At 39.9% G+C, this 24,002-nt stretch overlaps 1 protein-coding gene across 1 annotated transcript in view; it reads left to right on the forward strand.

Annotated features, from left to right (window-relative positions):
* Window positions 1-22,760, forward strand: part of APAF1 (apoptotic peptidase activating factor 1) — an 80,801-nt gene extending 58,041 nt beyond the window's left edge. The window contains exons 21-27 of the mRNA XM_081080949.1: window positions 1,470-1,586; window positions 3,787-3,912; window positions 10,589-10,708; window positions 11,015-11,140; window positions 13,302-13,427; window positions 16,149-16,295; window positions 20,705-22,760. Of these exons, the coding sequence (XP_080937075.1) occupies window positions 1,470-1,586; window positions 3,787-3,912; window positions 10,589-10,708; window positions 11,015-11,140; window positions 13,302-13,427; window positions 16,149-16,295; window positions 20,705-20,851 (909 nt within the window). The 3' untranslated portion in view covers window positions 20,852-22,760. The remainder of the gene's footprint in view (window positions 1-1,469; window positions 1,587-3,786; window positions 3,913-10,588; window positions 10,709-11,014; window positions 11,141-13,301; window positions 13,428-16,148; window positions 16,296-20,704) is intronic.
* The last annotated feature ends 1,242 nt before the right edge of the window (window positions 22,761-24,002 follow it).

Consider the following 24,002-nt stretch of genomic DNA (forward strand, 5'->3'; position numbering starts at 1 on the left):
AAAAATATAAAAATCGATTTTTGAGAGAAGATATTAAACTTTTAGAAGTTCCGTCTTTATTTTGAATGTCTACTAGATCAGGATGTGCTGGGTAAAATACTGTAAAGAAAAAGCTACCTTGATTGATTGACCCTATAATCTTGTTCCTGAAATAAAGATTACTGCTTATTTCATACTAGAGGCCCGATGCAGGAAATTCGTGCAAGAGCAGGCCTTCGCAGCTGAGGCAGCTGCCTTGATCACACCCTTCCTTGCAGCCACGGCGGCTGCCTCAATCCTGTGGCTGCAGCCCCTGCTTCATCTAGAACAGCGGTTCTCAACCTGTGGGTTGTGACCCCTTTGGGGGTCGAATGACCCTTTCACAGGGGTCGCTTAAGACCATCAGAAAACATATATATATAATTACATATTGTTTTTGTGATTAATCACTATGCTTTAATTATGTTCAATTTGTAACAATGAAAATACATCCTGCATATCAGATATTTATATTACGATTCATAACAGTGGCAAAATTACAGTTATAAAGTAGCAATGAAAATAATTTTATGGTTGGGGGGGTCACCACAACATGAGGAACTGTATTAAAGGGTCGCGGCATTAGAAAGGTTGAGAACCACTGATCTAGAAGGTTGTCCGGAAGGATGTCTGAGTGGCCATTCTGTCAGTGTTCAGTTGATTTGCATATTATGCTTTTATTATTATAGATTTAAAAATAACTCAAGACATCGAGGTTGTAACCCTGTCAGAGAGAAGTATCTGACAATTGATTTAAGCTTGAGAAATACTTTCCTAGGTCACATGTTTTAGTTGTGTGATAAGCTCTCTTTATTAGGGGATTTAAAAAATAATAATTAGCATTGGTACATGTTATGAAATTGGGTACTTTTAGTTTCAGTTTACAAGTCCAGCCACCCACATAATGCTCATGGTTTCTTTTCCAGTGCTCCCTCCTCCCCCAAAAAAACGGGAAAAAATAATTTATATTGCCTTGTGAGTGATTTGGAGATTATAAAACCCATTTTAATTTTAATTTGCCTTTTTATGTTATGTCTGTCTCAGTCTTGTTTTCACCAACCCCATTGAATAATATCAGAAAAGTGTCTTTTTACAAGTGATGGCCCTATTAAAACGGGCTCTGCGAAGAAATGGAAAACAGGTGTGGAGCTAGCTGTGGGGTTAGAAATCAGACAGCTGTGTCTGAGGTGGCGGGCACAGCAGCTGCTTTTTAAACCTTTTAAAGCTCATTTTTTCTTATGAAAATGTATTTGAACTGCAAAGGTGAAATGGAAGGACAGCGTGAAGTGCTAAATGCAGCTGCTGAGAATAGGAAAGGGCTTTGTTGTTCCCTTGGGCACTCTTGTTGGTTATTTTCTCTGTTTTTATTATTTTTCAATTGAAGTCTCTGTTCTAAGGAACAAAAACTGCTCTTTCAGACTAATAACTGATTGTGTCTTATTTTTCATTAGCTCATTAATGGAAAAACAGGCCAGATTGATTATCTGACTGAAGCTCAAATTAGCTGCTGTTGCTTAAGTCCGCATCTTCAGTACGTCGCATTTGGAGGCCACGATGGAACCATTAAGGTATTCAGTTCTCGACTCCAGTCAATCTGTGCAATATAGTTACTTATTTAAAATTAATCATGGGTCTGGCACGTGGACATGTACTACATAAATCTGTGTTAGACCAAAGACACTCTTACAATTCTGTTGGTTGTATATTTTCAGATTGCCTTTACTATTGTTTCTCATACTTTTTGTCTTCTTATGTTCCTTATTCTCTACTTAGTTGTTTTGCTGTTTTCAAAGTGTATCAAATACTATCAGAGCTTCTATTACTTTGCAAAGAGCATTTTTTTCTCTTCTTAAAAGTGCAGCTGTTTAGGGATAAGTTGTTTCCATTTTGGTACTGGTAAGGTTCGTTGGGAGTATCAGTGCAGGGTTGCCTGTGCTTACCTGTTTCACCACCCCTTGCTGTTCTTCTGTACACCTGTTCACCTTTTGAAATTCTTAACTTACCAAACAAGACCAAATAAATAATAAAAGCGGGTTATATGACAAAAAGATAGTCAACAAAAATCATTTTGGATAAAAATGATTTTCTCACAGATGAAATTCATCACAAATGCATATTTTCTCTAGTTATATAATAGTTTTTCAAAGAACATTGGCTTCTTCAACTTTTTCTCACCCAAGTTTTTTGGAATTCATTCTCAGTGTATTAATTAATTAATTATTTCTTAATATATTTATAGCTATATTTATGTTACTTTTTATTCATTTTTATGAGGAATTACACAAAATATTCTGTTCATATTGACCCACAAAGGGGAGACTATATGTTCATACACAAAGTGAAAAAGGAAGCTTTTGGAAATTGATGTCAGTGTTATGGAATGTTAGCCATGTCTGTTGTGGCATGGATTCAGAGCTAAGGCTTTGGGTTTTCTTTTCATTATCCTGAAAAATTATTTATCAATTGTGAAGATGGCTGCTACTCCGAAAAAGTGTATTGTGGATGTTTGTTAAGCAAGGAACGGTTGTACATTTATGGGCTCCCCTTTTCTTTTTTAGCTTGTTGCCAGCACTACATTCTTTTTGTTTTTACTATCTAATCTTATCCTTATCCCCCTTAAAGTCATCAAATAATATTCAAATAATATAAATAACATAAGTGAATAATGTAAAATTACTGCTACTTAACTAACTGTTTTTAACCTACAAAATGACAATTTTATGTGATTCAGCCTAGTAACATCAAATAACAACAGCTACTATGTATTAGGTATTTACTGTGCTGCATGCTCTCGTTGGATGTTAGTTATTATTCTTCTTTTACAGATAGATGTCTGAATTCCTAGTTTCCACAACTTTATAAAATCAGTAAGTGGCAGAGCTAAGATTGAAACCCTGAGCTTCTCTGCTCAACTATTAGGCCTTCCCCCCAGGGGAATTATGAGATCCTCTATCCTGCTCATCCAGGAAGGCTTTCATTCCCACAATCCCCTTTGCTTTCCACAGGACCTTATTTCAGACATGCAGGTTAGGTTTGAAATTCTACAATCTCCTATTTTAGCATCATCTGTATTTTCCTTAGGCTTCCTTGAGTACATTGGGCAAATAAACCATATTTACTTTTTGGGGAGGGGTGAGTTCATTTGAAAACCTTTTTACATAGTCATTTTAGTTCTTCTACCACATTTTTTCTTCTTCTGATTTTACATGCTACCACTTTCTTAATCTCTGAATCTGGCATATTAATCTTCAGCCCTTTTAAGGCTTCTCAGTACAATGCCTTCCAGCCCACTCACATCCTCTTATCCTTACCTGTCTCCCTCATTATTCTTTATCTTACCTTGTCTCTGTGTTGTTTTATAATGACCTTGCCTTGTCTCTCATCCATCTTAAATGTCATTTTCTTTTTGGACGTTGAGCCCAGACTGCCACTTGTTTGATGAATTGGGTAGTTGACTACTGAGAAGGACCACTGGTTCCTACTGCCATGTGGTCATTCCAGTGAGTCTTACAGGTGGTTTAAGCAAAAAACTCACAAAACGCACATGTGTCTCATCCAGTGAGTGTTTCAATTTAGGGTGTGTGTGTGTGCGCACGCGCGTGCGCATGTATGGATATGTACCATTCATTTGTGGCTTTAGTTAAATTGAAAGCACTATGAGATGGAAGTTCTATACCCTTCTGTAGTTGATATAATAACTTTGGGGTGATAAGCTTGGGTCTTGCTGAGCTTCTTTGTATTAATTTTCTGTGGTTTTCTACTTTGAAGATTTTAGAACTCTTAAACAACAGACTCTTCCAATCCAGGAATGGGCACAAGAACACTGTACGGCACATCCAGTTCACAGCTGATGGGAAGACTCTCATTTCAAGCTCTGATGATTCTACAATTCAGGTGAGAAGGTGGATAAACTCCTAACACACATAACTCTTGACTCTATTAAAGGAACACTTTGATTATGGCTCACATCTGGTGTGAATTTTAATCATTTATTTAACATCATATTACTGTGGGCATACCTTCAGACTATGTACATTGTTTCAGATGAAACCGATTTATGTTTCATATTTTTCTATAGGTGAGGCAGGCAATTTAACTTAGAATTCTCTGTTGGAAGGTTGTTTATTTTGAAAATCAAGGATTCATTTAAATTCTCCCATCTGCCTTGGTATTTGGATTTGTACCAATAAATACTTTTTTGCCACATTTATGTAATGTCTCTATTTTTCTTTTCTTTTTTTTCCCCTCTTAATTAAATCTTTATTGTTCAGATTATTACATTTGTTCCTCTTTTTCCCCCCCATAACTCCCCTCCTCCCAGTTCCCGCCCCACCATCCGCCCTCACTCCCCACCCACTGTTCTCATTCATAGGTGCACGATTTTTGTCCAGTCTCTTCCCGCATCCCCCACACCCCTTTCCCCCCAAGAATAGTCAGTCCATTCCCTTTCTATGTCCCTGATTCTATTATGATCACCAGATTATTTATTCACTTGATTCTTAGATTCACTTGTTGATAGATGCATGTTTGTTGTTCATAATTTGTATCTTTACCTTTTTCTTCTTCTTCCTCTTCTTAAAGGATACCTTTCAGCATTTCATATAATACTGGTTTGGTGGTGATGAACTCCTTTAGCTTTTCCTTATCTGTGAAGCTCTTTATCTGACCTTCAGTTCTGAATGATAGCTTTGCTGGATAAAGTAATCTCAGTTGTAGGTTCTTGGCATTCATCACTTTGAATATTTCTTGCCATTCCCTTCTGGCCTGCAAAGTTTCTGTTGAGAAATCAGCTGACAGTCGTATGGGTATTCCCTTGTAGGTAACTGAGTTTCTTTCTCTTGCTGCTCTTAAGAGTCTCTCTTTGTCTTTTGCTCTTGGCATTTTAATTATGATGTGTCTTGGTGTGGTCCTCTTTGGATTCCTTTTGTTTGGGGTTCTCCGTGCTTCCTGGACCTGTAAGTCTATTTCTTTCACCAGGTAGGGGAAACCTATTTATTTCTTCAAATAGGTTTTCAATATCTTGCTCTCTCTCATCTTCTGGCACCCCTATAATTCTGATGTTGGTACGTTTGAAGCTGTCCCAGAGGCTCCTTACACTATCCTCATATTTTCGGATTCTTTTTTCATTTTGCGTTTCCGGTTGGGTGTTTTTAGCTTCTTCGCATTTCAAATCTTTGACTTGATTCTTGCGGTCCTCTGGTCTGCTGTTGGGAGTCTGTATAATATTCATTATTTCAGTCCGTGTATGTTTAATTTCTAGTTGGTTCTTTATCATAACATCGAGGGTCTCATTAGATTTGTTGAGGATCTCATTAAGTTTATCAGCGGCTTCTAGACAGTTCTTGAGAGACCTTAAAAGTGTGGTTCTGAACTCTATATCTTCCATTGACAATTTTGTCCTGTTTCTTTGTCTCCGCATTTTTTATGCTTTCTTGGTGCACCCCCTAGTGGTCTTTGTGTGCAGTCCTCTTGTAGTTAAGCCTTGATTGTTGTAGTTAATACTAGGGGGATTTGACCTCCAGGCCAGCTGGCTGTGAGAATCAGCTGTGTCTGCAGTGGGAAAACTTCTGTCCTCTAGGGAGGTGCTAATCTAGCCTTTGCCTGAGGCTATCTGGCAAATGGCTCTGCGCAGGGCTTGGGCGGGGCAGGTGGGTCGCTCGGGCTCGGGATCAACAGGGTGGGCCGGAGAGAGCAGTTATGGCGGCTCTCAGTTCCGTCCCTAGGGGCTCTGCCTCACAGAGTCCCAGCAACTGCTGCAAACCTCGGAGAGAAAGCTGCCTTTGAGTTCCGACCGAAGCCAGACAGTCCCGCTTCTCCCGTTTGAGTCTGGGTCCCTAGAGACTCGCCCGGATCTGGAGCTCAGAATCTGAGACTCCCTCCCGATTGAAAGCACCAACCGCGCCCTCCACTGCCAGCCCACTCCGCACGCACTCCGCACCTGAGTATTTCACTTCTTTTTTTTTTTTAAATATATTTTATTGATTTTTTACAGAGAGAAAGGGAGAGAGATAGAGAGTTAGAAACATCGATGAGAGAGAAACATCGATCAGCTGCCTCCTGCACATCTCCTACTGGGGATGTGCCCGCAACCCAGGTACATGCCCTTGACCGGAATCGAACCCGGGACCTTTCAGTCCGCAGTCCGACGCTCTATCCACTGAGCCAAACCGGTTTCGGCATATAACGCTAATTATTGATTTTTATTTTGAGGATTTATCTACTGACCTCCTTATATGAAAATTTGGCTTTTTTTTCTTCTCCCACTTACCCTACCTATGATTTAGGCATATACCCTTTTATCAATCCTCACTATCTTTGTATAACAAAATTTTGGTTAGGTCATTAGTGACGTTATATATGACTAAGTAGACTAAGTGTATTATGAATGTCTTTCTTACTTAATGCAATTTAGGAAAGTTCTGCCTTTGAGTAGATGTAGCTGGAAATTATTTTACCCTAAAACATTGCTATTAATAATTTAATAAGAATAATTTACACTATTCAAAGCTATTTCGGAAAAATTTTTTTAAAATACATTTTTATTGATTTCAGAGAGGAAGGGAGAGGGAGAGAGAGATTGAAACATCAATGATGAAAGAGAATCATCAATTGGCTGCCTCCTGCACGACCCACACTGGAGATTGAGCCCGCAACCTGGGCATGTGCCCCGACCAGGAATCAAACCATGACTTCCTGGTTCATAGGCTGACGCTCAACCACTGAGCCACACCAGTCGGGCTATTTTGGAAAATTTTAATGTTATGTCTTTGTGAGTCCTACATGATTAGAAAGAAATTTGGCTTCAGTTCAGAAACTTATTATAGGCTGCCATGGTACTGGTGTATTAGCTGTGAAACTCTGTGAAATACCCTTCTTCCTTTCCAGATGACTTTGAAATGGGTAGAACTAAACTACATCTGATGCAATTCTGTTGAGACATTGTATAGTGTATAGCCTTTCTGTCAAAAGTTCAATTCAGGGGTTTATGTCCTGCTTAAAGATCAGATATTTTCAGCCAGAGGGAGTAATATTTTCTAGGAATATCTTTGGTATTGGAGTTAGGTTATTTTTAGAAATATAAGTTAAGTTGTGTTTCCTCTTTTTCTGCTTCACTAGGAATACTTTTTACATTTAAAATGTTTTGTGAGTATACATTTATGTAACAGAACTCTTGGTAGGTATTCCCAAGAATAGACTGGTTGAGCTTTTGGTATTTTAGTATAATTAATTGGAGGTCCTCCCCACCCCCCTTATTGAGGTGTAATTGACAAAACTACATGTGTAAGACATACAATGTGATGATTTTATATGTGCACACAAATCCTCACCCTGCAGAGTTACCATTTTGGAGGTTTATTTTAATCATCTTTGTATCCTTAATGCTTGGAATATAGAACGGTTTCAGTAAATCTTTGTTGAGGTGAACTAAAGTTATTGCTAACATTGGAAGAATTAACTTGTCTGATTTTAGCACCTAGAGTTGTGAAAATTGAGGTCTAACTTGGTAGCTTTTGATTCTTTACCTTAAGGTGCATAAAACCCAAGTGGCAGCCATGCTCACCTGAATCAGTGTATGAGATGTATGATTTTTTGGAGGTAGAAGAAGATTCTTCATGTTTTGAAATTTAAATTTTATTATTTATATACTTGAAAAAATTCTACAGTGTAAATACATTGCAAAAATTATACCTAATGGTAGAGACATCCCCCAAATCAGCCTTAATATATTTGACTAATGCTGGCAGAAGTTTAGCTGTTATATAGGTGATTCAATTCAGTATGTTTGAGCCCAACAACAACAAAAAATATCCCTGTCATCATTGCCTTATCAGAAAGCTCCTGCAACACAGTCTGCTGAGGGTATCTCAGTCTCCCCTCAGTGATTGCTAAATTCTTTGTTATATCTGCTCAGGAAGGCTCTCTGACTTCTTGATGTGGGGGGTTGCAGAAAGAACATAAGGCAAGGCCTGGCCTGCGTCGCTCAGTGGTTGAGCATTGACCTAAGCACATGCCCAGGTTTGCATGCTGGGTCTCCAGTAGAGGGCATGCAGGAGGCTGCCAATCAATGATTCTCTCTCTCATCATTGATGTTTCAGTCTCTCTCTCCCTCTCCTTTCCTCTCTGAAATCAATCAATGTGTGTGTGTGTGTGTGTGTGTGTGTATGTGTATGTATGTATATATAACATAAGGCAGGAATGAACATGGAGTCAGACACATCTGGGAATGGCAGTGCCCGTCAACCAGGAAGAGCTATTAATAATAGCCACTGATCCTCTAGTCCAGTAAAGCCCAGAAAGTCTGGTGAGAATGGTATAGGACCGTGTTTGGCAAACTGCGGCTCGCGAGCCACATGCGGCTCACGAGCCACATGCGGCTCTTTGGCCCCTTGAGTGTGGCTCTTCCTAAACCTGAGGAGTACCCTAATTAAGTTTATAACAATGTACCTACCTTGTTTAAGTTTAAGTTTAAAAAATTTGGCTTTCAAATGAAATTTCAATCGTTGTACTGTTGATATTTGGCTCTGTTGACTAATGAGTTTGCTGACCACTGGTATAGGATATTTTTTGTTTAATTGCACAGGTGCCTTTCCTTTCTGATATGATTTGGGGAGCCAGAGAAGCCCCTGACATATCACTGGGTTCTTAAAATGCTGAAATTACTAATTCAGTCTCTTTAAGTTATTCTCACTTCCAGCTTCTCTTGCTCTCATAGAAGATACTTTGCCCTGCTATCCTGTTTCTGTGAATGAGCACTCCGAGGCAGAAGAGACAGAGAGAATCTGAGATCTAGGGCTCAGTGGGGAGGAAGGGTGGCTGCTAAATGTGGAGGAGAAAGGAGTAAAGAAAGCAGGGGATAAGGGAGATGGCGTTTCTTTTACTATTTTACCTAAGTCCCCAATAGGAAAAACCTTAAAGACATTTCTGCTTCTTAACCTTCACCAGTCAAAACCAGATCCAGAATATTACTAATATGCACACCTGTAGTGGTGGCTGATTTTTAAAAATAGAAGGAAATTCTGTGGAAGCCTGCCTGCTTGTCCACAGCTCAGATATTGAGCTCTGGGCTGTTTTGTCAAATATTTCCCCAACCTTTTTTTCCTACTGTTCCTCTGCATGTCCTGTACTCCAGCCAGATTGTGGACTATGAGCAGGACCTTATAATCTGTCCATGTTTTCTGCTGGCACTCATGTTCTTTGTTTGAAATGCCCTCCACAGTTTGTGAATCAGACTTTCAAACCATGCCTCAAGCCTACTTTGAATGTATTCTCTCCATCAAGTCCCTAAGGGATCGCTTTTTCGAGTTCCACAGAACTTTTTTTTTTAATTTATTTTTTTTGACTTTAGAGAGGAAGGGAGAGGGAGAAAGAGATAGAAACATCAATGATGAGAGAGAATTATTGATCAGCTGCCTTCTGCATGCCCCCTACTGGGGATCAAACCCGCAACTTGGGCATGTGTCCTTGACTGGAATCGAACCTCTGGGACCCTTCAGTCTGCAGGCCGATGCTCTATCCACTGAGCCAAACCAGCTAGGGCTAGTTCCACAGAACTTTTATCTGTATCAATAGAGCTTCTACTGTTTGTTTGTTTGCTTTTGGGGCGTCTCATTTTCTTTGTTAGACCCTTAGATTTCTTAATGCTACATTCTTGTTTCTTTCATATTTGCCTGACTTATAGGTGCTAAGTAGATATTTGTTAAATTAATTTCAAGTCAAGAATTAATAGTTGCTTTGATTTAGTAATTAAGGGTTCTATACATGGACATGACATAGAAGTAAAAGTTTTGTTCACCTATGTGTCTTACATTTTTTTTTTACTATATGTCCATACATTTTTAAAAATTGAATTTATTGGGGTAACATTGGTTAATAAGAATATAGGTAGGTTTCAGATACACATATGTTTACCTATGTATACATATAAACATGTTTGTATGGCTTATTTTGTGCCAATTACTTATCTTATTTCAGTTTCTTCTTCCCTTTTTCCTGAGAACTTTTCTTGGAGCTCCATGTGAAAAATGAAATATAATGTATATATCACTTCCTTTGTCATTTTTGAGGATTGCATTCGGTTATAGCTAAGATATCTGGATCTTGGAAATTCTGAGACCTTGTCTGAAGCTGCTCTGGTCAATTGACCTTGCCAGGAAGGGGCCAGTAGGATTCAGTAGCTTTAGTGGAGCTGGACTCTCCAGACTAGCCTGGCTTATGAGGTCAGAAATCTGTAATTAGGATAATTTTCTGTGGAAAATTTAATCAGATGGTGAGCTCACTAACATGTGATGGCTTTTCTCTATCTTCTGGTGTAATTAACTGCTCCCCAGAAACTGAAGAAAACAAATTTTATTTAGGAGGAAACATACTTTATTTTACTCCTAGTCAAGTTATTTAACCTCAGGTTTTCTCTGTCTGTAAAATGGGGCACCATATTCTTTCTTGGTACTCGTCTTTGTTTTACTGAAATGCCACAAGGATAAAAGACTTAAGCCCGGGGATCAAATTCTTCCCCACCCCTCCAATGGGATATTATGGGGAGACTGTTATAACACATTTTTTTAATATTCAGGTATGGAATTGGCAATCAGAGGAATATTTCTTTCTGCAAGCCCATCAGGAAACAGTGAAAGACTTTAGGCTCTTAAAAAATTCAAGACTGCTTTCCTGGTCATTTGATGGCACGGTGAAGGTAATTTGAAACACAGATTTTTTTTTAAAGTATTCTAATGTTGCAGTGATGATATTGTGACAGCCAAAAGCAGATGGTTGATAAGTAACTACTTAATTTTCAAACTTGTGTTCTCATGTTGTTGTCAGTTGACTGCAGTCACCTATGTGTGCTCTGTGTTTATGAACATTTGTACTAAGGGCACGTAAAGGGGTCAGAACAACCAGTGTGCTAGCGCTCCTACTGGATAGGCCTGTCTTCTGGCTGATTATGTTCAGAAACACAGAATGGTCTTCACAGTGTCAACTTCTGAGTTTTTCTTTGAAGGTATGGAATATCACCACTGGACGAATAGAAAAAGACTTTGTCTGTCACCAGGATACAGTACTTTCTTGTGATGTTTCTCCTGATGCCACCAAGTTTTCATCTACCTCTGCTGACAACACTGCAAAGGTAGGTGTGTCAGCTGAAATGTGCATGCATAAAACTTTGGTATCAGTTATGTATTATGAGTCCTATGTACAGTAGATCCTCGGGTTAGATTTTCGCCATAAGTCGGAACCCACCTACATAAGCACCTACGTCACTCACATGGAGCACATACACAGCAGTAATGAAGTGAAACAGTAAAAAAAATGTAAAAGAAAGATAACAATTCCTGGCCTTTACTTATGGTAAATAAATAATATAAAACATAAAGCACATATGCACATATGTCAAAGTGACAGAACTTTTTTTTTTTTAATAAATAAATGGGAGATGGCAACGTAACCATGAAACGACGTACGTCGAGTCCGACGTAACCAGAGGACTGCCTGTATTATGAGTTCAAATAATGTGTAAAGTGGAAAAAAATGTTTCTTCTGCATGTCTGTCTTATTGTGTGAGTTTTTGGAGGATTCCCATTGGCCTTTAGTTGGTGTCAGATAGATTACATGAATAACATCAAGGACTTTTGATTTTTCCCTTACTGATTACTTTTGTCGTTACTAAGCAAATGCAATCTCTGCTGCATATTATAGGCAATAAGAAGCATTGAAAAGGGTTTACATTTAATTGCACACCCACAGTAGGTTTTTATATAATTGATATAAGTTGATGCTTCTGAAAATCACATTTCATTGAAATGGTGCTGCCTATTTGGGGACATTGAATACTCCATTTTCTTCTTTTTTATACATCTTGTTAATGGCATTATTATCTACCTATCTTTCCAAACTACAAACCTTAGAATTGTCTGGGACTCTACTGTCTTTTATGCTCTGTTGATTACTTCTCGATACCTCTTGGATCCTTCTTCCCCTCCTTGCCCCCACCCTTAAGACCAGGCTCTCTTCCTTCATTGGTGGGCCTGCTTCTGGTCTGTGCCTCCTCCAGTTTATCTTCCCTACTGCGGTCTGAGTCCCTGCTGAAACACCTCCCTGACCTGATAGTTTGTAAGCCAGATTCCTTAGCTCAGCAACATCTTTCTTTCTTCCTTCCTTCCTCCCTCCCTCCCTCCCTCCCTCCCTCCCTCCCTCCCTCCCTCCCTTCCTTCCTTCCTTCCTTTCTTCCTTTCTTCTCTCTCTCTCTCTCTCTCTCTCTCTCTCTTTCTTTCTTTTTCTTTATTTTTAAAATCTTTGTTGTTAAAAGTATTATGAATGCCCCCCCCTTTCATTGACCTCTTCTAGCCTGCCCCTGCCCCCCGGCCCAGGCCCTCACCACCATTGTTCCCTCTGTCCAGGCTGCTTCTTCCTCCGACTTTTTGTGCATGCTGTAACTGTGGCTTGACACAACCTTCTATTCCTTTTCACCCCAAAGCATTTTGACTCATTCTTCCATACCTAGATTTGGTGACAACTCTTCAGTGAGCCCTTTCCTTGCCCTCAGGCAAGATTAGCTGCTTCACCCTCAGTATGCCCATTCCATGTTTTCACATTTATTAGAGCTTTACTTCATACCGGTGTTCACTTAGCCATTCATAAGCCAGCGTTCTGATTAAATTACAAACTTTTCTAGGGTAGGGGCTATATCCAGTTCATCTTTGTATCACTAGATCTTAGCTCACAGTGCTTGGAAGATGGTAGTTTTCAGTCTATGCTTGTTGAATGGTGATGACAGGATCATAAGGGAGAATATTGGAAAGAAAGAACTGTATTTGACTGCCAGGATTGTAGGGTATTATAGTGACTAACCTTTAAAGAACTCTTGTCATATGTTAGGCCCTGTGCTAGGAATGTCACTCTGTTATCTCATTTAATCTTCACATCATCAGTACTTTGGTCCCCATTTTACAGATGCAGAAATTAAAGCAACAGCAACTTATGTGTATTGTCATAGGCCACAAGGAACTAGTAAATAGTGGAGCCATATGCACAGACTGGTCTTTACTCATTCACTGTTCTTTCTTCTATATCTAAAGTTAAGACCTTTGATCCTTGAGCTGAAGTTAATTTGAATAATTAAAGGGAAACTCAACAAGGAACAAGGTTACAAGTGAGAACTTGGGCCTCTCAAGAAGGTTTATGAACTTCGATATGATCAAGTTTGTGGTTAACGAACACTCAAGACAGGGTTTGCAGATGCTTATTTTGAATGTATTTACTGTTGCTAAACAATTCTGATTGCCTTCCAGATTTGGAGTTTTGAACTCCTTTCCCCTCTTCATGAATTGAAGGGCCACAAAGGCTGTGTGCGCTGCTCTGCCTTCTCTGTGGACAGTACCCTGTTGGCGACTGGAGATGACAATGGGGAAATCAGGGTAGGGTGTTTGCGACGTGAAGCACTGCTCTTCGTGTAGCTTGGGCCAAGCTCCCTGCACCACACTGGGGACCTTTGTTAATGGGACCGGGAAGCGCTGGGTTCTGGATGGATGGGTTCTTTGTTTTTTTCTGTGCATGTTGTGTTCACAGCTGCACTCTATTGCAGAAAGAATTCATTTTAGAGCGAAGCATTTCCTATGTAGGTGAGGAGGCAGATGCCCTAGTTATTTGCAGTTGGTTCTCTGCTGTTATCTTGAGAATGAGTCATCTTAATTTTTGGACCTGAACCAAAGGTTGTTTTTAGTGGCAGAACGTGGGGAAAATAATTTCGTAAGTCATTATCTAGATTATAAATGAATTGCATATTTTGCTGTTTTCAGCACTGAAAGAAAACATCTCTTTAGCATCATACCCATTAGATAGTCAAGTTTTACAGTGTGGCCTATGGCAGGCCTCATGGCGCTGCCTGTCTCTGGTTGTTAGAAGGAGTGGGCACTTGATGGGAAAGGTTTGGGCACTGGGGATGGCTGCTATGGTAACCAGTATATTCGAGGAGAGTCTTGTTTTTTTTCTTTTTTATAAAAAAAGAATTTAAAATTCAAGGAGTTGGTCTATAATGCAGAAGAATGAGAGAGTCTGCAGTTGGCGTTACCAGATAGGCTTTCCAGGAACAAGGAGATTCTCCTGCTTGAGCACTAAGTAACCAGTCTCCTCTACACCGTTCTCATAAATGCCGTGGCAGCTGCAGCGGCTGTGTGGGACATTCATTTTGCTCTAAGTTCTCATCTTGGATGAAAGGGTTCCTTTACTGCTTATGAGGCAATGTTTCATTTTTCAGAAACCCTGGAGGAAAAAATTGCCTCTCTATAGTATATCTTACGGAATTCTTTCTAATGAGCTTTTCCATTTGATTCTTTTTTTGGGTAATTTTATGGCCTTATTTGTTTATTTATCATTCATTCAGTAATATTACTTTATTGAGGTATGCTTAGCATGTAAAAAGCTGTACATAGTTAATGTATACAATTCAGTGAGTCTGGGTATATATATTCACCCTTGAAATCATCACAACCATCAGGCCCTAGACATATTCATCACATCCCAAAGTTCCCTCCCACCCTCTTTATTATTATTATTTTCTTTGTGAGTGGCAATAACACTTAACATAAGGTTTACCGTCTTCTGAGCAAATTTTTAATGCCCAATACAGTATATATATCTTGTATAAAAAACTTTGTAACCTTTGACCTCCCCATTTTCTCTTCCTCTTAGCCCCTGAAAATCATCATTTTATTCTCTGATTTTGTGAGTTTGACTATTTTAGATTCCATATAATTCTTTTTGATTTTTTTATGCCTCTATGTTTTTTTAACTTTTAATTTTTTTAGATTTCAAAGAGAGAGAGAGATAGAAACATCAATGATGAGAGAGAATCATCAGTCATCTGCCTCCTGCATGTCCCTACTGGGAATCAAGCCCACAACCCAGGCATATGCCCTGACTGGGAATCAAACCATGACCTCCTGGTTCATAGGTCAATGCTCAACCACTGAGCCACACTGGCTAGGCAGTGCCTCTATTTTTTAAAATTTAGACTTTATTTTCTGTATAATCTTTTTTTTTAAATCCTCAACCTGAGGACATGCTTAGAAAGAGGGAGGAAAGGAGGGAGAGAGAGAGAAAGAGAGACGGAGAGAGAGAGAGAAAGAGATGTGAAAAAGAAGCATCAATCGGTTGCATACTCTCTATGACTGGGGATGAAACCTACAACCCAGGTATGTTCCCTGACCAGGACTTGAACTGGCAGTCAACTGAGCCATTCTGGTCGGGCTTTTTAAAAAAAATCTGACATGCATTTCTTTGAAAAATTAGAGTACTGCTTATATATTAAGTGTCACTTGAAATAAATGGGAATATTAACATCTGTAAGTAATTGGGTTGTTTATAAGAGCCTACTAAATAATCATGTATATTTAGAACCTTATTAGGACTTCTAGATTTTTTTGACTTCGTGTTTAAAATATATACGCTTTACATATTTGAATGACATCTGTCAACATTTTAGTGGTTAATCTTAGAGTAGAATTATTTTTTTAAATAATTTGTTGGGGTGACATTTCTTTGTTGTTGTTTTTATTTTGAGGTAGTTTATATGCTACGTCTTTTTTGTTTATTCCTTTTTTCTCCCCTTATTCTCTTTTTATTAAATGAAGAGAGTCACAGCATTCTAATCAATCACTCTAAGTCCTTTTGTTTTACTTTTGGGAGTACAGTTAATGATAAATATTGTAAGCAATACATTTGTGGTATAATTAGTGTTTTTAAAAAATTTGAACAAGAGAGAACTCAATCTAAAAAAATCCCTAAAGTATCATTGAATTGTAATTACATTTTTTTTTAAATATATTTTATTGATTTTTCACAGAGAGGAAGGGAGAGAGACAGAGAGAGTTAGAAACATCGATGAGAGAGAAACATCGATCAGCTGCCTCCTGCATATCCCCCACCGGGGATGTGCCCACAACCCAGGTACATGCCCTTGACCGGAATCGAACCCGGGACCTCTCAGTCTGCAGGCTGACGCTCTATCCACTGAGCCAAACCGGTTTTGGCTGTAATTACATTTTTAAGAAAGATTTCCAAATATGTTTCAGATGAGGTAGCTATTTATAAAGAATTTCTGGGCAGCCCTGTTAATGAATTGTATCATGTTTATGTAGATATGGAATGTCTCAAGCGGTGTGCTTCTTCATTTGTGTGCTCCGATATCCATAGAAGAGGGAGCTCTTACCCATGGGGGCTGGGTGACCGACCTCTGCTTTTCTCCAGATAGCAAAATGCTGGTCTCTGCTGGAGGCTACCTTAAGGTAAGAGTTCATTAAAGACTGAAAGAAAAGAACAGCCTGTATCCTACTGTGCAAACTGTTTTCACTTCCTGTTTCTCAGTGTGTCCTCATATAACCCGACAGAGTGCAAGGGCAATTCCTATTATCCTGTTTTGCAGTGACGAGGCTGAGAGGTGCAAGGCCACCTTCGTCACATCTGTTGGAAGTTCTGGTGGCAGTGTGGGGGATGTTCTCAGTCCAGAGCTCACACGGCCCTGTACTAAGTCTTAGAGGGTCACAATGACTAGAGAGTGGGGTGTTTAACTTAGTTTTATTTTCTACCTCATAATTATTAACTATTTTGGTTGAAAGTCTTTAAACACTTTTCTGAAATTTTCTTAAGTATTAGTAGCAGTGGTAGTAGTATTAATAATAGCTGGAGCATATCTATATCTCTAAAAGCCCAGCGACCAGAACAGTGGAACGACCAGAATGACCAGTGGCTATGACGTGCACTGCGGCAGCTAACCAGCCTGATCCATGCCCCAATCGCCGCCACCCCCCTCCCCCCCCGCCCCAGCCCCCCTCCCCCCGGCTGGCCCGGCCCCCAATCAGCCCCCAACACCCCGATCGGGGGCGGGGCCAGCTGGCCAATTGCCCACAGCCCCTCCCCCCCACTGACCCAGCTGATGGGCCCCCATCAGGGAGGGCCAGCCAGACCCCACCTGTGCATGAATCCGTGCACTGGACCTCTAGCTGTTTTATAGTTTACAAAATCCTTTACTTACATCATCTCCTCAGCCAGTTTTTTGAGGCCTGAATTTTATTATATTTGGTGTATGGTGAGGAAACTGATGTTCATGGAGAGTGGTGACTTTCCTAAAACTGTGCAGTTAATAAGTTGCTGTATGCAAACTTACTATGAGTGACCACTGTGGCCAAGGCTGTGTGTTGTGGTGCCTCAGGGTCAGTTTTTGATGCTTGCATCTGTTTATCTGTCCCCTCAATACGGATATGTTAAATGCCACTGTGTGCTGAGACACTGCTATGTGGTTCCTGCCTTTGGTGGCGTACAGTCTATGGGGGGAGCAGACAGACAGTAAACAAACAACATCTCTGAAGTGTAAGAGGGGTTCTGATCTGTTTGCATATGGACAGTGGAGCCCAGAGGAGAGGCGAGAACAGCTCTACCTTTGGGAGTTAGCAGAGGCTTCCTGTGGAGGGGGATGCTGAGGGGAGGCTTCTGAATAGTGGTTTACTTAGAAAATGGAGATGATACTGAGTAGCGTACTGACCACTTACAATAGCTCCCTAATACATTAGATTTTATGATACTGTTATCTCTGACTGAAGACTTTCAAGTGTAGGAGATGATTCTGTCTAACACAATGTAGATGTTAAAAAATATTGGCACGAATGAAGTTTTTGGTTACACGGGACCTATGTAATTGTAATTTTACTTACTCCACATAAAAACCTAGTTTATAAAAACGGTAAATAAGAGGGCGGTTTTTAGTTCTATGAAAGGATGTACATATGGCCCCTTTACAAGTGTGCATTTAAAATAGCATGCTGTTGCCCTAGCCGGTTTGGCTCCTGGTAGAGTGTCTGCTTGTGGACTGAAGGGTCCCAGGTTCGATTCCAGTCAAGGGCACATGCCCAGGTTGCAGGCTCAATCCCCAGTAGGGGGTGTGCTGGAGGCAGCCAATCAATGATTCTCTCTCATCATTGATGTTCTATTTCTCCCTCTCCCTTCCTTTCTGAAATCAATAAAAAAGATTTTTTAAAAATCCCATGCTGTTTGCAAGATGTTGCATTAACCTATACTTTTTTGGGGCTTGCCTTTATTTAGTTATTAGGGATTGTGAGGCTGTCACCACTCGTTCCCCCTTACTGCTCTGAGGATGATGCTGAGAAGAGTGGCATTGCTATTTGTGTTGGGAGCTGGGAATCTTGATCTTTATTAACTGCTAAAGCTGCTTTGGCACTGAGCTTCTAGAGACCATGTCACTTGATGCTCTGGGCGCCCTCGAAGGCTCTTCCATGTTCGTGAGCCTGGCTTACAAGATGGGATAGAGATCAATGACCAGGTTTCCAGAGTTCTTGGGGAACTTTGAAACAAAGCTGCAGTGTAGATAGCTGTGCTGTAGGGGTTATGCTTCATGGGTGGGAGAACCTTTACCCTGTATATTCAGTCTCTGTTATTTAAGTGACAATCAGGCTGCTCTTCCCTCTGGTTAAGCTGATTATGATGCAGCCCAGCCTGCATCTACCCAGCTTGGTAATGAGACTCTCCAAAGCACAGAGCAAATTAAATGTAAAAAGAAGCAGCTGCTGTAGTGTCCAAGAAAATGGGCCTTTTGAGTCTGTTTACTCTAGAATCCAAGTTGCATAAATTGAATGTCAATAAGATAAAGTAGGTATCCAGTAGCTAAAATGCTCTTAACTTTCAAAATTGTTCCTATTTCTAAGTTAAAAATGATGTAATTGAGCTTTCTACCTGTGTTATGCCACAGGGCATGTATACTGTTAGAATGACAAGAAATCCGCATTAATTCATACTCCTGAGGAGAAAGGCTGGTTTGAAATGTAGAATACAGGGAGGTAAATGCAGGTTTGCTGTTGCTTACAGGCAGCAGAGTGTGATGGTCAGGAGAGGGCACCTTGGGGCAGGCTGCCTGAGTTCAAAGCCTGGCTCTGCTACTCAGTAGCTTTGTTAAGTTAATAATGTTATTAATCACAAGATTATTAAACTGTCTGTGCCTCTGTTTTCTCATCTGTAAAATGGGCACAATAATTTTGACCTCAGGGTTGGGAGCATTAAAGGAATTAATACATGTAAAGCATTTATACATAATAACATAGTGTACCCTGAGTAAACGTTACCTGCAATTTTTTTAAGAAAAAAAAAATTCACTTTATTTCTTAGAGCAGTTTTAAGTTCACAGCAAAATCGAGCAGCGTGTACAGAGTCCCAATACATGCCCTGTCTCCCCCACTATCAATGGCCTGCCATCAGAGTGGTACCTAATTCAATTGATGAGCATTCATTGACACATCCTTATTACCCAAGGCCCATAGTTTACATCAGGGTTCACTCTTGGTGTTGTTCGTTCTGTGAATTTTGACAAATGGCATGTGTCCACCATTGCAGTATCATACAGAATAGCTTCACTGCCTGAAAAATCCCCTGTATAAGCTACCACTCTACTATCATTGCTTTTTAGTCCATACTCAAATTAGTGACTAGTGTAGTGTTTCCAAGTAGAGTGGTCTGTTTTAATAGAGGGAAGGTGGCGGTGGGATCCCTTGGACGAGGAAGCCGGAAACTGTTGTGCCTCTGCCACCTGCCAGCTGGGTGGTCTTGGGTGACGGGGCCTCTCTTCTCTCAGAACCTTGGTTTCCTTCTGTGTAAGGTGAGGCAGTTCCTGGGTGACCTCCAAGGGGCTGCTGCCTCTATCATTTGCCCCTAGCAACTCAGAACAGGAATGTGTCCTCTGCCATCTTGCTTACATTGCTGTTTTACAGAGCAAAATTGTCAGTTCTGGAAAATGTCACATTAGTGCATGTTGCGTCAGTGAGGTTTATAAAGTCCATGGGGTGTACTTGTACCAGTTATTATTACTGATAGCGAACATGAAAAATTGACTCAGTCACATGCGCAAGGCAGAAGGCGAGGCACTTCCACGGATACAAAAGTGACACCATTATTGTGTTCATAACACTCAGACTCTTGATGTACCTGAGCCCTTTTCAAAAGAGGCTCATGCACAGCGTCTCTCTTGCCTTCATTTTAGCCGTGAGATATATGGGTAAACTCTATGACCTCCATTCGGTAAGTGAATATAAATATTGTTAAAATCTTAGTGAATTCAGTGATTGGGAGGAGAAGGGAAGGACCTGGCCAGAGCACATGCTACATTTGAGATGTTCAGTATTTATTTAGCAAATCCATGTATGAATGACAAGAGTTTATAAAGAAACTTGGTCATCAGCTCTTGAATTACTCCTGTTGAAAGGGAAGATTCAGTAGAGAGGACATTCTATCCCATAGCCATATTATGAATAGCCTTGGTGTCTGCCAGTTCATGTCTGCAAAGGGGCATTTTTAGAGGAGAGAGGGCATTCTTCTGCCCATTCCACTGAGAAGGACGTGCAGACGAGCTCAGCCCAACCATGGCCGTAATGGACATCGAGTGGCCTTGTGTCTGCTACTCTCAACAGGCTGCCCGCTTCTCCCAGTGGAGGGAGGTGTAGGGTCGCTGTGAGACAGTCACCGGGGTTGGTCAGAGAGGCTGACCTGGTTGATAACTGTATTCAGTGACTTCTTTCCTGCTGTTTGCTTGAAGTGTGGGTGTGGGGAGGTGATAGGTTGAAGGGTCTGGCTTGTACTATGATTGTCACACAGTGTAATTACCAATCTAATGGGAATTTTATTTTTCTCTGAACAGTGGTGGAATGTCATCACTGGGGAATCCTCACAGACCTTCTACACAAATGGAACCAATCTGATGAAAATACATGTGTCCCCTGACTTCAAGACATATGTGACTGTTGATAATCTTGGTATTTTATATATTTTACAGACTTTAGAGTAAAATAGTTAAGCATTAATATAAGTCGAACTCAAATTTTGAATTGGAAAAAATTGTGATGAACTCTGTATTTCAACTTTTTGTAAAGCTGTGAATTGTTTTACAGTATTGCATTCATTACAGAATTGTTTATGGTTTGAAGAATGATACTAATGTAGCTTCCCCCCCCCCCCCCAACACACCTTTAATCTTGTTTTTCATAATCATCATTATTTTTAACAATTTGTCTTTAAGATGCAAATGAAAATGTAAATACGTACCTTGTTATACTGTTGGTAAAATTCTCTCTTGATACATTCAAATTGGTTGACATAATTAATGAGGATAACTGGAAGGAAATATGTATTTTAATACTGTCATTATGCGAGTTGTGCCTCAGAGTAGCAGTGGCCTGCTTTCTGAGCCACATGACCCCACCGGGGTACAGTTTCCCAAATGCGACCTTGGAGCTTATTTGCACTCCTTAAATTAGCTTTAAAAATATTGTGTCTCTGAGCACAATTTGCAATATTTCCTTTAATTCACTACATCAGTGTGTCTTGGATTTCAAAATTCTTTCTGTGGAGTGAAAATTATGTGTTGCAGAGTCGATTTTATTGGTCTACCTTCCCTCACTAGCTGAGGACAGCTCGTGCCCTAACGGACTCCTGTGGTCAGCCTCTTAGCTGGGCACTGTCCTGCTCTCTGTTTCTTTACATACCAGACCTTCCTTAATCTTCACTATTTTTCTGTTTTGTTTTTGAAGTAGTTTGCTCTACAGTTAGTAAATCAGATTGATGGAGAAGCAGCCAATTTTAATAACAGAATTTTCCTAAGAAATATAGAATAGTAGAAAATTATTTTCTTCTAATTCCATTTACTTTTAGATGAATGGCAATGCCAGTGCTGTTCTCTGAGTGAATATAGGAGAGTTCTCAGAACCAGAGTCATCGGGACTCTGGATGGTGTTCCCTTTGACCCTCCAACCAGTCTGTCTCCCTTCCCTTCTCTCCTTATCTGCTTCCTTTCCTCCCTGCTTCCCTGGGAGGTTAATCAGAAAAGGTAGATTCTGACAGGGAAAAAGCACATCAGCATCAATAATTAGCTTTTTGACCTCTTGATTAGGAACCTTAATTGCAACTTAAATCTAAACATTTTCCCAGAAATATATTGTTAAGGGATATGCTGATAAATTAATGATAGATATGGTTGCTATATAAACAAATAACCAAAATTTAAAAATTTATTGCTGTAACAGGGACTAAATCAAATGGGTATTAGTGTCAGTAGCAGGTAGGCCATGAACCAGTTTTTATTGTTATCACATAATAGGGTGGGCAGGAGGACTAGAGCACTCCAGGTGTATTTTAGATTAGATATTTCTATTTAGTTTTTCAGAGAACCATAAATAGAGTGAATAAAATCTTTTACATTGTTAAGGAGGTTTTTTTTTTTTTTTATGGGTTAAGGAACTTGTTATAGACTTACTGTGATTTAAACAAATGTGATGTGCAGTCATAATTTTATAAAAGAAATTTATGTAAATGGCATGTTCTGCTTAGAGTATCCTCATTAGAACTTTATCTGCATGCAATGTTTAGGAACTCGTTTATAGCTCAGAGTGTGAAGTATTAACTTTTGGAATTGAACTTACTTGGCTGTTAAAGTATAACAACAAACATCAGCTCTTAAAAGGCCTTGATGGCCTTTGTCTTAAAAATAAATTAAAAAGGAAAATGGAAGAAAGACTAGGTAACTTGAGGGATGAGGAGAAGCTAGGAGGTTGTAGCTGCAGATTTCATGGCAGCTGAGGTGGTCAGTCAAGGGGAGGATGTTGCTTTGTACTTGTGATATGCATTTTTCCCTGCTTTTTTATTTTATTTTTTGTATTGGAAATTACATTGCATTTTATATAAAGATTTTTTTACATTGTATGTATGTGTCTTGTATGTTTTGTATCTATAATACAGTTTACATAATTTTTTTTTGTCCTTGGTATACGTTTTAATACATGAAATAGAAAAATTTTTATAAAAATAAAATTCCAAAAAATATTTTTGAAAAACATTTTCAGATTGTTTCATACTCCTTGCTTATTCTTTGTTGATTAGAAAACAAATGTGAAGGATTCTTCAAACCAAATCCATCAACCTTTTGATGAAGTGTTATCAGCTCTGTATAATTCACTTCTACCAAAATTTTCTGTCTCCTCAGTCTGTCTGATCGCTGCTTGTTGTAGCTGGCCTGTAAAGGATAGAATTCATCTATTTATTCTTTCATCCAGTAAATATGTATTGAGATCTACCATGTGTACCTGGCATATTTGTAGGGAGATAGCAATGAGCAAAACAAAGTCCTTGCCGTACTGCAGTTGGGGGCGAGGGAGAGGTGGACGAAAAGTAAATAAGTAAAACCTGTAGTGTATTAGTTGTTATACTGGGTGTACACAGGGAGGGGGAGGGTTAATGTCTTAGATGGAGTTGCTTATTGAGAAGGTGACACGAGTACAGACCTGAAAGGAGAAGGGCCGAGCCATGCAGGTATCTGGAGAGCAAGCAAAGGCCTGAAAGTGGGATGGGTTGGTCTGTTCCAGAACTGGGAGGAGGTCAGTGTGGCTGGAGGAGACCGGGTGAGGGGAATATAATAGGAGCGCACTGTGGAGGGCCTCCAGGGGCTCGAGGAGGGGTTGAGCTGTGCAGCATCTGCCTGAAGCTTTACCTTGATCACTCTGGCAGTGGGAACCAGCTGACAGGCAAGGGCGGAAGCAGGGAGACCAATGAGAAATTTTTGCAATAATCTGGGCAAAATGAAGGCGGCCAGTCTAGAGTAGCAGCAGTAGAGGTTGTGATAGATTCTGGATATAGTTTGAAGATCAGAGTTAATGGGTTAGATAAAGGTTGTGAGAAAGACAATTGCAGAATGACACCAAGTTTGGGCTTGTGTGGCTTGAACAACTGAGATGAAGACAGTGAAAGGAGTAGATTTTCGGACATAGTACATTTGAAGTGGCCATTTGACATTCAAGTGGAGATGTTGAGTAGCTGGTTGGATAAAAGGGTCTGGAGCTCATGAGAAAAATCTATGATGGAGATAGAAACCATGAGAGTCATCGTGACTCGTGACACTTGAAACCACAAAACCAAAAGAGATCAGCAGCGAAATGAATGTCAAGGAG

This window comes from Myotis nattereri (assembly GCF_964212035.1).
Source record: "Myotis nattereri genome assembly, chromosome: 2".
Classification (NCBI taxonomy): domain Eukaryota; kingdom Metazoa; phylum Chordata; class Mammalia; order Chiroptera; family Vespertilionidae; genus Myotis; species Myotis nattereri.